At 40.8% G+C, this 13,639-nt stretch overlaps 2 protein-coding genes across 2 annotated transcripts; one reads left to right on the top strand and one right to left on the bottom strand.

The window, feature by feature from the left end:
* Positions 1-1,843: 1,843 nt before the first annotated feature.
* On the bottom strand, positions 1,844-12,121 carry Nadsyn (NAD synthetase). Its single transcript, XM_076897733.1, has 13 exons — positions 12,002-12,121; positions 5,559-5,769; positions 5,190-5,445; positions 4,912-5,104; positions 4,589-4,829; positions 4,287-4,526; positions 3,956-4,071; positions 3,589-3,893; positions 3,308-3,516; positions 2,938-3,163; positions 2,692-2,868; positions 2,449-2,551; positions 1,844-2,153 (listed from the first exon to the last, which is right to left on the bottom strand). The coding sequence occupies exons 2-13, from the start codon at positions 5,702-5,704 to the stop codon at positions 2,125-2,127; spliced, it is 2,241 nt and encodes a 746-aa protein (XP_076753848.1). The 5' UTR covers positions 5,705-5,769; positions 12,002-12,121; the 3' UTR covers positions 1,844-2,124.
* On the top strand, positions 6,762-11,346 carry LOC143425107 (cytosolic carboxypeptidase 2). Its single transcript, XM_076897612.1, has 15 exons — positions 6,762-6,878; positions 6,950-7,163; positions 7,229-7,381; positions 7,581-7,894; positions 7,975-8,121; positions 8,209-8,320; positions 8,475-8,720; positions 8,820-9,152; positions 9,225-9,452; positions 9,550-9,641; positions 9,711-9,948; positions 10,013-10,112; positions 10,206-10,368; positions 10,454-10,666; positions 10,759-11,346. Exons 1-15 carry the CDS (start codon positions 6,799-6,801, stop codon positions 11,330-11,332), a joined length of 3,207 nt encoding a protein of 1,068 aa, XP_076753727.1. The 5' UTR covers positions 6,762-6,798; the 3' UTR covers positions 11,333-11,346.
* Positions 12,122-13,639: the final 1,518 nt, after the last annotated feature.

The following is a 13,639-nucleotide window of genomic DNA, read 5'->3' as shown; positions in this document are numbered from 1 at the left end:
GTTGAAGAAGTGATTCGAGTCTTCATGGGGGGCGAAGAATTTATGATTCCGCGAGTGAACTAAATCCCAGTTACGTTAAGTAAGTAGACGTAGTAGAGATCTGGTGGCAGCAAATCGAATTATAGTCCGCGAAACGGGTATGCATACTTTTTGAGTCGAATCGGGTGCTGAATCCAGCGCGCGGTCGCTCTTCCGAATCGTAATCTTAATTCGTTGTAAAGAAATCGATATATATACATATAATATAATAATAGTATAAACGCGAGAATGGAGATCTGTTTACATAAAGGAATCAAGAGATGTTGAAAATAGAATCTTCTAGATGTATACTTGGAATTTGTAGTTAATCATGCAGTTCGAGCATATCGCGTGCTATATTTCTCTGATTGTATACAGACAAGAAAAAAAAGGACCGAAAGCAGGTACAACAATCTCGAAATGTACATTTAGTACCGCGGTGCAGTTGGTCGAATAAGGAAGGTTGGATGCCTTCGGGAAGCTCGCGAGCAGTGTAAATAGTTAATCGTATACAAATAGTTGTTAAAAAGAGTACTTTCGAGATCCTTTATGATTCTCCAGTATACCAAACGACGAATTTAATAACGCTCGGTCGAGGAATATTGGACGAACTGTACATATAGGTAACGTTACTCGGGTTGCACGAGACGAAACAGAGTCTTAACCTTAGATTATTCAGTACCTTTTCTTATGGATAATGTATACTATATCTTCGCGTTCTTTCCCTTGGTAATACTCGAGGACAATGGTACTTCTCGTCGCAATCTGTCTCATTATCACGAACAATATTTTATCGCTAATATTTTATTATTATTGCTATTTTATTATTATTATTATTTTTATTATTTCTATTATGATTATTTAATTTACGTCCAGTATTGTCTGAAACACTATCACTTAGAGATATCTCTACTATCATTATTATTACGAATCTCCATTTATACCTGTTATCATTTACACCCATATTCACCAATAGTTATTTATCTTGACGTTTCCACGCGTCGGGACTTTATCACCCCCCTAGTACTACCGCAATAATTAATATTATATTATTATTATTATTATTATTATTATTATTATTATTATTATTATTATTATTATTATTATTAATATTATTATTATTATTATTATTATTATTATTATTATTATTATTATTATTATTGACATCGTTATTGCTGCTCCATTAATGATTCTGGTTATTGTCTTTATTATTAATATATAAATATATATATATATATAGATATATACATAGAAATATATGTATATCGTCGTTATTATTGTCTACAGACGTGACTTACTCTTTTTCTTGTTGCGTAAAAGTAAGAATCGGTAAGGTGCGCTATGTGACCCGCGCTCGTGTGTACGTGTGTATGTAAGCTATTGTGTGTGTGTGAGGAAAAAAAAAAGAAAAAGAAATGTGTGCTCTGCACGAATGTTCAGCGTACCGTGTATAGCGCATTCTTTGGAGAATTGAAAACCGTCAACTAATCCGTCTTTAGGGTGTCGATCTAGATTCTGAACTCGATCAACATTGATACGCTGATGTTAACCCCGATGAAATGCGAATATGCGCGGTTTTGTGTACGTAAAAAACGAAAAAGACAATAAAATTAATATTATATGCACGCGGCGTCTCTTACTTTCTACGGCGGTATTCTTATATTGTACTTGTAGACTTGTGCAACGGTAACATCTCGATGAGGGTTGAGAAAATTGTTTCTCCAAGATATTGTTATATACTTTGTATATTTCGTTTAACAGATGAAGAACGTCCGAAGAGAGTGCCTAGGGACATCAAAACTCGTTTCCACAAATTCACATAAATATATATGTATAGATTTTTATCTTTGATAGACGTACGGTTACTCATTAATTGCATTGTTATAATACAATCTAAGAGTGACGCGATCTTTCCAGTCACGAGTCTCTTCAGGACAAAACGTAGACGGAACCTGCTGGTAGAGGGGTCTCTAACCGAAGAAGCAGCACCAATGGAAGAATGGATGGAACGATTGTGCGAATGGTCAGCTAGCAAGGCTCTGTTTCGACGAGCTCGCAAGGCTGCAATATTAAAATGATAAGAGACAGAGAGAGCTACTGCTACGGTTAAACTACTACTCCAGGATGTGTTTTATCTGCAACAGAGAATGATGCCGGTGTGTGATTGATTCTTCGACGCAGATACGCGGCGAACGAGTATGCGTACACGGTGGGTCAAAATAACTGGATGGTCGTTTGTCGGCTGCCCGCTCGACTCCGACTCTTCGGGAACGGTGTTTTTTTCGTCGTTGAACGCTGTTTAGCTCGATAAAGAAGCGAGGGGAAATCGCTCTCTCAGAGACGATTTCGCATTGCATTTGCGTCCTCCATGACTCGAGCTTGATCAGCGATAACGCACACTTGTGTGTTTTTTTTTTTTTATTTACTCACTACTAATCCCGGAGCTGAACCGTATGTATCTGGGCTTCGCCTGTATCTTCGGTGTGTCCTTTCGATCTCTCGGTGATTTCTCCTCGTTAAGAAGACATTTCACCTACGATCAGTCATTTCTTTTTAAATATTAGCCTTCGTTTTCAAGTGTACAGTGTATGTGTGTGTTTTTTCTGTTTTTTTAAATTATGGAAGAGCACTTCATCGGATACTGTACATAGTATATACTTAAACGCAACAAACCTGTTCCTCGATCGCATTAAACTGCCATTTCCACGTGTGATTATATAGGAACGGTCGGTGGTCGAATCTATTGTCGTCTGGACTGTAGGTCTCTGCATGACAAGATGGTGTCAAGATGGTCATTTTATGCCGATTTATCGCGTAACATCTATAAAAGTGTTTCACCTTATCCGCCACCTACGAGTACATCGAAATTTACAAATATGGATACGCACACGATTTACGATCACAATAAACTGTATTTACTTCTTTAGGAGAAGATTTATCCCACATGTAGACGAGTCTGCAAAACATTGTAAAAGGACCGGCACAATCCTGCTTTCTTAAACGTCCAAAAGTACCAAGTTCCTTGTACGTCATACCCATATCAACCTCATCAAGCTGCGAGAGTAGTCCACCTTGAAGAGGTTCCAATTCTGCTGTTGGAGGAGCATTCAGAATACCATCTAAGGCACTTATCCCATGTTTCTTTCTGAAATGATCTTAACGATTATTAATCTACACTTTCGATTAATTTTTACAAAATTTCTCAGATATAATTCCTACTGAACGTTCGGACATCACAGCAGTAAGCAGTCAGCTGTATAATAAAATATATCACAGATTGGATATTGACCTGAAATAGGTAAGGAACGATTTCAAATCGTTTTTCGCAATTCCACCGATAGGATTGATATCGGCACTGCTACAATCGTATTTAGTAAAATATCCTCGCAGTGCCTCATCCACGTTACTGCTTCCTAGCACAAGAAGTCCGCCAGGCCGACCACTGACCCAAAGCATCAATTGAGCAAACAAATAAGCTATCACCATTCTCAAGCGAGCCTAAAAGATTAAAAACAATCGAAATTTTGCTCATTTCTTTGGAGGATAATAGATAAAGGTATGGAAACCCACCTGTATATTTTGTAAAGCTAAATTCTCTCTCGGAGATCCTCCTTGCACCTTAAATCTTGGGGTCAATTTGGTGACTTGTTGAAAAATGGTTAGGATAGCGGACACAGCAACGTCAATTACTATACTATGATGATAGGAACCGATCTGATTAGCAAGTTCAGCAGCTCGTGTCTTCGTTTCGATGGACGAATTTTCGGTGCCCATATAGCACGTGACAAGAATAGTGTTACACAATTGCTTCGGATCGGTCGGAATGTATTCACAATCGCCAACTATTTTCCTGATGTCGGACAATACCTGCGCATCTGACAGAAAATATTTATTACAAACATTCCTTTACGCGTGTTCCAAAACAAGCGACACATACTTCCTTTATTAACCGCGTCCACGATCATGTCGCACATGGAGTAAACCATACATGCTGATGACGCTGAGTCGACGCCACCGCTCAAAGGTAAGAAGAATCCACCTTGGCAAGAACGCCTTTTGACAAAAATAACAGGGAATAAACACTTTGATCGTTTTAACGTAGGACTGTGCAACTCGATCACCCTAAATTAATCGGACGTAGCATACGCGCCTGTGTAACTCACACCATTGTAGTGATACCACTACTGCTCTCATCGAAATCTTTTCCCGCACGGACAGCAATTGCATAGACCTGTATTTGACATATGATTATGGAGATGGTAATAAACCTGAGATAGTCCCAAAGCCAACAAGCGGGAGCCATTGAAATTTCTTCTTCTGGTGTATGATAAACAAGCTTGCCCGTTATATTTTCATTCTCGTAAGGGCCCAAATCCACGTCAATAGGTAGATCCGGAGGAATCGAGATGAAATTTTCAGAAGTCAAGGCGAAGTCCACTTTTACTCGTGGATAGCTTGGAGACTTAGCAGCTAAGTGGGACCGTGATCTAATGTTGTTCCTGTAGCTTCTACGAAGAACGACAACAATTATTTCGAGTAAAAAATTGATGCTTTAATAAACATTGCGAACCTTATATTCTCCAGATCAAAGGTTGCGACAGTAACCTCCACATCGTCCAGAGAAAATTGTTTGCCACGGTTCAAGATCTGACCATTCAACGTAATGGAAGAACCGCCGTTAAAGTAGACTCTAGAACCATCGCATCCGCGCAAGTTGCTGAACATATAACAACCACCTGATTTGAACGTAGCCGATTTAACGAGGTCCACAGTGACATATCCTTTTCGTAGCTCAAAGTACGAGCCGCTACCTTTTAAAAATAAAGATCTGCTTTGAGTAAAACATTTTAAAAAGAGAATATAAAGAGTAAGAGAAATAACTCTTTCAGTTACCATTTGCGATAATTTCTACGCCATCCAAGGACATGGGAATGTGATTGCTCATTGGGTTCCACAATTCCTCGCAGATCTCGAAACCCACGCACGTGTCTCTGGTCGAAATAACAGCGTCGCCAAATGGCACTAACCTCTGGCTAGTGATCTCGGATATCATTCTAGGCAAAAAATAATCCTCCACCGTACGTTCCTGCATCAACAATTGACGTATATAGACAGACTATATAGATTCTATAGAAAAAGAATTTTATCGGATATGCAACTGAAAGAGTAACCTTAGTCCACGGCGAAAACCACCTGGATTCTCTGTAATTGCCATCCTCGCACAGTTGCATCTTGGGTCTGATCAGCAAGATTCGACGATTCCAAAACGCTACCCTGCAGTTGTACGTGACATTCTTATGCATCACCGGCATACCAACGTCTATCAGCATATCCTCAGCAACGGGTGATTTGAGGATTGTCGCGAGTACCTCCCAGCTGTGGAGCAACGTGTCCGACTCATAAAAATGGTCCTCGCAGCTATAACCACTGTTGAAAGAAGGAACAAATTAATACGTCTACGTACAGTTACGTCCACATTAGAAAATTTTGCCGTAGTGAGCAGGTTAACAGACAATTTATTTCCAGCGAATAACTTTTACCAAATTTCCAATTCTGGACCACTCCTGTAAGTAGCGCCAGCGTCCTTAGCTTTCTGAATACTTTGCAAAATCCTCCGAGAGTTCCCATCGAAGTCCATCGCCCATTGATTCAACGTGCAAACTGCTACAGTCACAGTGCGACCCATCTTCGGTTTTTAGGTACTTTTCTTCTTGGAATGCTTCAAATAATGTTAAAACTAAACTGAACTATCTGCAACAGAAAACGAATAGCGTGCCGCACTGTCGAACAAAAAGTAGACAAGTTTGGTAGAAACTGTATCGTAAAACTTCTGTTTAAAGTGAGAGACATAGAAAGGTGGACGATCGGTTACAACCTATCAATTGGAAGCTCATCGATCGATGGGAAGAATGTTTGTCGAGCGAATAACAGTACATCCATTCTTCGTGCCCGGTGAATGTTGATTGATCAATAATTTTCAGAAGCAGGCAGAGAGAGAGGGTTGTAATTTACCAGGCTGTTCCGTGCAGCTACATAAACGGAGGAATTCCTAAGACAGCTCTGAAGACCCCGTTTAACGAATTCCTTGAAATTAACCGAACTTCCCAGACAATTACCTCCAATCCCCTGATCGATTTATGTTTATAAAATGGAAAATACTTCAAAGATTTAAATGAGCCTGAAAACAGAAAGGTATTGCATTTTCGTCTCATAATCTTTTCTATAGTCCTCTGAGCAATGGTTTCTGTGAATAAACAGGAAGACGATATAGGAAAAACGTTGAAAAAGGATTGATAAAAAAAAAAAAGGTTTGCGTTCGAGACGAGACAGACCTCGTTCGATACAAATGTTCCACTATCAGAGCGACGAACCTCGAGGTAGCAGAGGGCTTCGAGCAATCATCGAGCCACTGGCTCCGCCCCCGTTGTCAGGCAATCGACGGGCTTTTATGAAATAGCTGTTCTCCGGAGGGGGGCAAAGTTCCTTGCTCGTAGTTCGCGCGCTAAATTCGTCCAGAGAATACCACCTGCGTTTCAAGCGTCGTTTAAAGGGCTAACAGGATGGCCGAGGAGTTAATCGAACAGATGAGAGCAAAGAATGGACAATTGAGAGAATGAACAAGACTGCAAGATGTTTTCGGACGAAACAATCCTGTGGATCGAGGATCGCGTTTCCAGTTATGATAACTTTGAATGTTCGGAGAGAGTCGAGGAGACAACGCTGAAAAATGAGAAAGTCCGTTGCGACGAGGACGATGAGGCTGGTGAGGGATAGCGAACAATGAGAGATCGCCTGTTATCCGCTAGCAAGGTGAAGGAACTGCAAGCAATGCTTTTCCCAGTCCAACCGATTCCTGGCAAGTATAAGTAAATAACGCTGGACGATCCACGTCCTAGTAATCGACCACTCGTTTTGCTGTCGATACAGGCAGCACGCTGGCAAAGTTCAACAAACTCCAGGAGCTGCAACTGCTGCAGCTAGGCCGCTGCGAGATATCCAGACGCGAAACGGAATTGTCGTTGTTCTCCGTGCCCTTTGGTGCCAGGAGTGACCAGCCGCAAGAAACTCTTCGGAGCGCATTGGACACGCACTGCACGATAGATGGGATCATTCAGGAAGCAGCCAGATGGCCTACAGAGTGCCAAGTAGATAAAAAAGGATTGGTTTTAATGACAACTTGGACGACGTGATTGAGTAATTAATGTTTCAGGTACTATCGGAGAAGGTGAGGCATATAGAGTACGCACCAACCACGCCGGAACCGTTCTACGTGCCAACCGGAAAGGAACCAAGACCAAAACCATTGGGAGACGAGTTTGGAACTGTGATATTTCGGTACCATCCGACAAGCGTCGCTAATTATGTGAGTCAACGCTCGTTCATCGTAATTGAACGCGGTTACAGTTCTAACTAGGACTCGAATGATCGATAACTTTCGTATACAGGACAAAATTAGCTTAAGAGTAGAACAGAGTCATCGTCTCGAAAATGCAACTACTAAGATTTTAATATTACCCTCTGTGTTTACGTGTACATATATGTATGTATCCAACGATCAACAGTTTAGCAGATCGTGCGTGGGTGGAAGTACGGTGGCACCGTTCCCATCGGAATTTCCAGCGGATTCGATTGGAAACGTTTCACAGGTCGTCGACACCAGCAACAATGTGTTCTTTGTAACCAGATCGTCTTCTCCGGTGGACAATAACACCGACCTGCACTTTGAATCCCGTTTCGAATCTGGGAATCTTTGCAAAGTCGTGAAAATCACTGACACGTATTATCAGCTTTATCTTAGAAAGGATTTTTATACTCAACGACATACGCAGTGGTATTACTTCCGGATATCGAACACGAGGAGTAGGACTACCTACAGGTGATCGCTGTCTTCTTCGCAAAAATTTCGAAAGATAAAATAGAAGGAGGGCTTCAATTACTTCGATTGCATGATTTTAGATTATCCATTGTGAATCTTTGCAAAGAAGACAGTTTATATAACGAGGGGCTTCGACCTCTCTTGTACTCGACTGAAGATGCGAAGAAACGAGCCGTTGGCTGGAGAAGATGCGGGGAGAACATCGCCTATTATAAAAACGATTCATCGTACGTGATTCGACATCGTGTGCTTCTCTGCTTTGCATTCTTGATATGCTCTCGAGATTTATGGTTCTGATTCTATCTCCTTTCCAGAAGCGACGAAGAAAAGGAAAAGCACACGTTGACGTTCAATGTCTCTTTCCCACACGATAGAGACACCGTCTACTTGGCACACTGCTATCCGTACACCTATACCGATCTGCAGGTAAAACAGTGGAAACTTGATCCTTTGATTGCCATTCGCTCATTGACCGTTTGCGTGGAATTTGATATTAGGAAAGCCTGTACAATACAAGATACGTCTAAACATATTTGTCAACCATATAGAATAAGATGGAAGAATTGATTGCAATCTCTAGGAGTATCTCGCTAAGCTGGTTGCGGATCCCATGAAAACTAGATATACCAAGTTACGACTGTTGTGCCGGACGCTGGCTGGAAATGGCGTCTACTATTTAACTATCACTGCCCCTACTTATGACGAAGAGGTACGAAGAAAAAGAGGCGTCGTTATTACGGCGAGAGTTCACCCTGGAGAAACGCCGTCCAGTTGGACCATGAAGGGGATCATCGATTTTCTAACCGGAGAATCGAATCAGGCAAGGGTAAGCGCAAGACGAAACTTTATCCTTTTTCATTTTCCATTTCCGAAGATTGCTGGGGCTGAGGTTATCAATTTTGTAACGGAACTTCACGACCGACAGGTACTTCGTGAGAGGTTCGTGTTCAAACTGGTACCCATGCTAAATCCAGATGGTGTTATCATTGGCAACAATCGTTGCTCGCTGTCGGGGAAAGATTTGAATAGGCAGTACAGAACAGTAATGAGAGAGAGCTATCCGTCAGTCTGGCATACGAAGTTAATGATCCGGCGGCTGCTCGAAGAATGCGGGGTGGCTATTTATTGCGATCTCCACGCTCATTCAAGGAAACATAATATATTCGTTTACGGCTGCGAGAGCAAGAGAACGGTTCCGCAGTCGAGACTCTCCGAACAGGTGTTCCCTCTTATGCTTCACAAGAACGCTGCCGACAAGGTGGACAATTTAAATTACGCATATTCTATCGCACATCGTACGCTTTAAATTCAAGCAGCGCCTACCTCTTAGTTCTCGTTCGAAAACTGCAAGTTTCACGTGGAGAAAGGCAAAGAAGGCACGGGAAGAGTGGTGGTTTGGTCTATGGGAGTGCAGAATAGTTACACGATGGAGGCGTCGATGGGAGGAACTAAAATAGGATCCAGATGTGGAACCCACTTTTCTACTCAAGATTTTGAACAAATCGGGAAAGTGTTCTGCGAAACTCTGTTGGATTTCTTCGATCCGGATCCTATCAAGGTATCTCGTCATCCTTTGCTATTGGAATATCGTTAAACCCTAACGCTGTGATATTTTTACATACTTCAATCATTGAACTGTTGATTGCGTAACGAAGGAAAGACTTCGGAATAAAATAATTGCCAGGCTGATGAAGGAGGGGTCCAGTGCCGAGGAACCGACGAACATCGACTTGACCGACTACTCCAGGTACATGTACTTCGTTATTTAAACTTTTGATAGCTCTTCGGGTGATAAATCAATTCTGTTCTTTGTTAGCGACGAAGGAGGCACGTCGGACAGTACTGCATCGGAGAAAGAAGGATCAGATTTCGTGGAAGATGCATGGACCTACGCTGTGAGAGAACCCATCGTTTCTCCGCAATATTTATGCGCGCCACCGCCTACTCCTACGTTCGTTCCTCCCCGAAGCTTGGAACTGGCGAAGAGAAGGTGCAGAAAAGCAACCACCACCGCCACCACTAGCAGAAGCTACCTGCGACGCAAGAAAATACTGGTAATTATTCACCGTTCAGCGTTCAAACATATTAATTAACTTATATTAGCGGATTTGTGCATAGACCAGGAGAACGGTAATGGATTTACCGACCGCTGATCCTGGCAGCGATTTATGCGATTATACCGATTCAGCAGACGAAGGATTCCTAGTGAAACCGGAAGGTAAAAGTGTGATACTGAAACATAATTAAATGTAGTCAGTAATAAAAGAGTTAGGACTTGACTTCTCGGTAAAAATGCATATATATCTCAAAGGTGAAACCATTCAATTTATGGACAAGGATAAGGAGGACATACTCAGCGATGATTTAGTCCTACCAAAAATAGTGAGACCATGTAGCGTGTCATTGGATGAGACTCTAAGGACCAGCAAGGAAGAACCGAAAGACATACAATCGCACTGCCTTCGCTTCGTTAGGTCAGAAATGTTTCAAACAATGTTCTCAGGAGAGAAACGATGATAGAAAAGTAATCTCTATTGTTCGAATTTTAATGTCGCGTAGAACTCTGAGACATCGTTCCCCGCGATCATTGAGAAGTCAGGATATACAGATTAAAGTTAATTCGCTGCGACAACAGATATGGATGGGAGTGCCACTTAACGTCGCGGAAAGTATTGAGAGGATTGAACATCCTTTTATAAAGGGACCATTAAGTTGGGGAGTTTCTAATCTGACGATAACGCAAGACAAAGGGGATAAGGACGTGTTACTCAAGTACACAGAGTTTTCTCGTACTAACAATAAACGTTTAGATATAACAGTATTAAACGTTAAGCTTTCGGTACTCCGTATTATTTTATTTGCAGATCTTGCACGAAAAAATTGCAATCATTCGATTATATTAACACGGAAGGTGGCGTGGATAGAGCGCAGAAACAGTTCAGGTGTAAGGTTTTAACACGCTCGAGAGACACCAGCCCGGAAGTCGAAAATCAACGTCGAGATGCCGAGCGGAAACCGAAGAAAAAGAAATCGCCCTTCAAATGGCAGAGAATAGTAAATCTAAATTCCAGCGTGCAAGAAACGCGTCGCGGCAAGACGTCGTTCTTAACGATTAATGCAGATTCTTTAAAATTGATCACACTCGAGGTACCATCGAGGATGGAAACACGGCAACGCAAAGTCGAATCCAGACGTAAGAACGGTAAAAACGGCTCCACTCGTTCCGTTTCCAACGGTGCGAAAACCGTGACCAAGTCGACCTCGCGGGCCCATATACAATTGCAACCTCTGATCGTTCCTCTCTGCGACAGTTCTCCGTCGGATAACGATTCTGCCGATTCTCGTGGGCATAAGATTTCAAAGAAGAAACAGAAGAAAAAGAAGCAGTCGAAGAGGATGAAGTCGATTCCCGCAGCGGGGAAAAAGAACACGAGATAAGAAGCGGAAACGCATTACGCGATCTATCTCATAAGCGAATCTTCTAAGTAAACGATCCTCATGTTTGTTCATATTTTACACCTTTATCTCTCTGCGTTATCAGACCTTCTCTCGTGTTTTTTAAATGTATACCGTAAATATATACGCTGAGCAAAAAAAAAAAAAAGGCAATCGAAATGGATGATTTTAAATAACACGTGATTATATACACTACAGTGGCATTTAATTAGGTATTATGATATTGTTATATAACGGGCTATCACGAGATAATGAGGAATATATGTACGCAACGGAATATAAGACGCTTAACTAATGCACGCTTACGATTTTTTGCTGATTCTACGAAAAACCGAGTACAAAGATCCGTCATCTGCGTCTAGATGTGTTATTAGTGTAGTTAGCGCGTTTTTTGAATGACACGCGCAAAGACTGCTCTCCCTTCGCGTGCTTTTTATCAGGACTTGACAAATCCTTAATTCAATGGAAACATAACCTCTACAGATTGATGCGAATATTTTTAATTGCCATTTCCCCTTACCCTGATTCATTGCTGTTACAATTTATTATGCGAGGACAAAATACATCTTGATAACGAATTTCGTGGAATGAAAAAAAATTAATAAAAAAATCCAGACTTTTTAAAGACTCGATTTAACGTGACACACTCACCAAACACGTTACGCATCGATTGATAATTCCATTTTCAGTATAGCAAACGCACGGGTTAGGATGATTTTACTCGTGGGTCACGGCGCAATACTCTTTCTGTTAATAATTAATTACTTTTAATGTAAAACTAAACAGGAACCGGATAGCTACTGCGGAAACAGCTGCTGTTTCGTACGATAGTGCTGCCATCCGTAGTAATTACCTACACGGATGGAAATAATTCTGTGAGAGCATATCAATACACATCCGTATATATTATTTATACATCTATAATTAAAATGGAATCAAGTATAAAATTCGATAGAAACGATTATGTTACCAATAAGTATCAAAAACTGATCGCGCATCATTACCGACAGCGAAGCGAACTACCATCCGACTGGTGACGCCATATCTTCAAAAGAATGGCGCCACGGTAATACAATAGAATTTTAAACAACACGTAACACTTATTTCTTGGTAATATAATTTCTATTGATATATAACATAGTAAAAAATTAATTCAGAAACAACGCACGGTTTCGTTTCGAATGAATACTCGATCTACTCGTTCAGCCTTAAGAAATGTACGACACGTGTGGACGCAGGTGGCGTGAGTGAACATTTTTCGGACACGTTATCCATTTTCAAATGATATCGGAAGATACACGCGCCACTTTCCGCTGCTAGGCGCGTGTATGTTTACAATTTACTTAATGTGTTGCATTTACTGTCAGGTTAAATAAAATTCATTTACGTAATGGAATTAATGGGAGAAGCAAATAGTAATTACTTTCATGGACTATAGAAATGGATATCCATAATAGTAGCAATAGCATTCGAATGAAAAGTATTTGATTAAATATCATTGGATTTGTAAATGAGGGTACCTTTGGGTGACCTGGATATCCGGCTATTGTAATTTTTAACAAGACAAAGACGTTTTGCGATGAGGAAGGCAGTGAGACTTTCGGACGAAATACGTCAAGAGTATTTTCTCCAAAGATAACCTATATTTGAGAATAACGTAAAACAGAGAATAACAGAAGGAAGGCGGAATACGATATTGTGTGTGAGAATCTAAAATAACTTTTATGTTATATAAATGCAAGTAATTATTCAACGGCTAAAAAGACTTTCTTGTAGGAAGTGAACGAGTTTCGTTTAATTCGTTTCAGGTGGCTCGATTGTCATGCCGAAATCTAAACGAATCGAACGATGACTCGTAAGAATATTAGCCCGGATGTCGCGAAAAATCGACTGCGCACTAAGAGAATGAGATCAACAATTTTGCATGAACAGACGTAAATGCGAAAGCATTGTTTGCAAATGAGGCAATCGTCCAGGGGTGATGAAGGGTGTAGGTGAAGGCAGGAATACTTCTTACGTGATATCGATCACTTAACGTAATTCTTCCTCTTCGTTATTCAACGTATGACGATATCTTTTTACCCCCCTCTGGGCAATTACGATATGTAAACAATTATACATTAAGCAATTGTAATTATATGAATCTTATCGATCGTGTTAATTTCTAGTGAAAATTATAGTAAACTAAAGTAATTTGCGTACGATTTTCTTGTTACGTATCAATGGATAATGAGACCGATCCTAACGAACGAAATGCATTAATTGAACTTAAAAAAAAAAAGAGGAATT

This window comes from Xylocopa sonorina, chromosome 7, assembly GCF_050948175.1.
Source record: "Xylocopa sonorina isolate GNS202 chromosome 7, iyXylSono1_principal, whole genome shotgun sequence".
Taxonomy (NCBI): domain Eukaryota; kingdom Metazoa; phylum Arthropoda; class Insecta; order Hymenoptera; family Apidae; genus Xylocopa; species Xylocopa sonorina.
The sequence above is the reverse complement of the archived record's forward strand: the minus strand, read 5'-3'. Positions and strand labels throughout refer to the sequence as shown.

Bases quoted from the DNA above. Each gene is read 5' to 3' on its own strand.
- LOC143425107 (XM_076897612.1), top strand. From the start codon at position 6,799: ATGAGAGATCGCCTGTTATCCGCTAGCAAGGTGAAGGAACTGCAAGCA. The intron at 9,642-9,710 runs GTACATGTACTT...GTTCTTTGTTAG, and splicing joins GACTTGACCGACTACTCCAG to CGACGAAGGAGGCACGTCGG. The intron at 10,667-10,758 runs GTACACAGAGTT...TTTTATTTGCAG, and splicing joins GATAAGGACGTGTTACTCAA to ATCTTGCACGAAAAAATTGC.
- Nadsyn (XM_076897733.1), bottom strand. From the start codon at position 5,704: ATGGGTCGCACTGTGACTGTAGCAGTTTGCACGTTGAATCAATGGGCG. The intron at 5,446-5,558 runs GTAAAAGTTATT...TTCTTTCAACAG, and splicing joins GGTCCAGAATTGGAAATTTG to TGGTTATAGCTGCGAGGACC. The intron at 3,164-3,307 runs GTCAATATCCAA...AGATCATTTCAG, and splicing joins TCGTTCCTTACCTATTTCAG to AAAGAAACATGGGATAAGTG.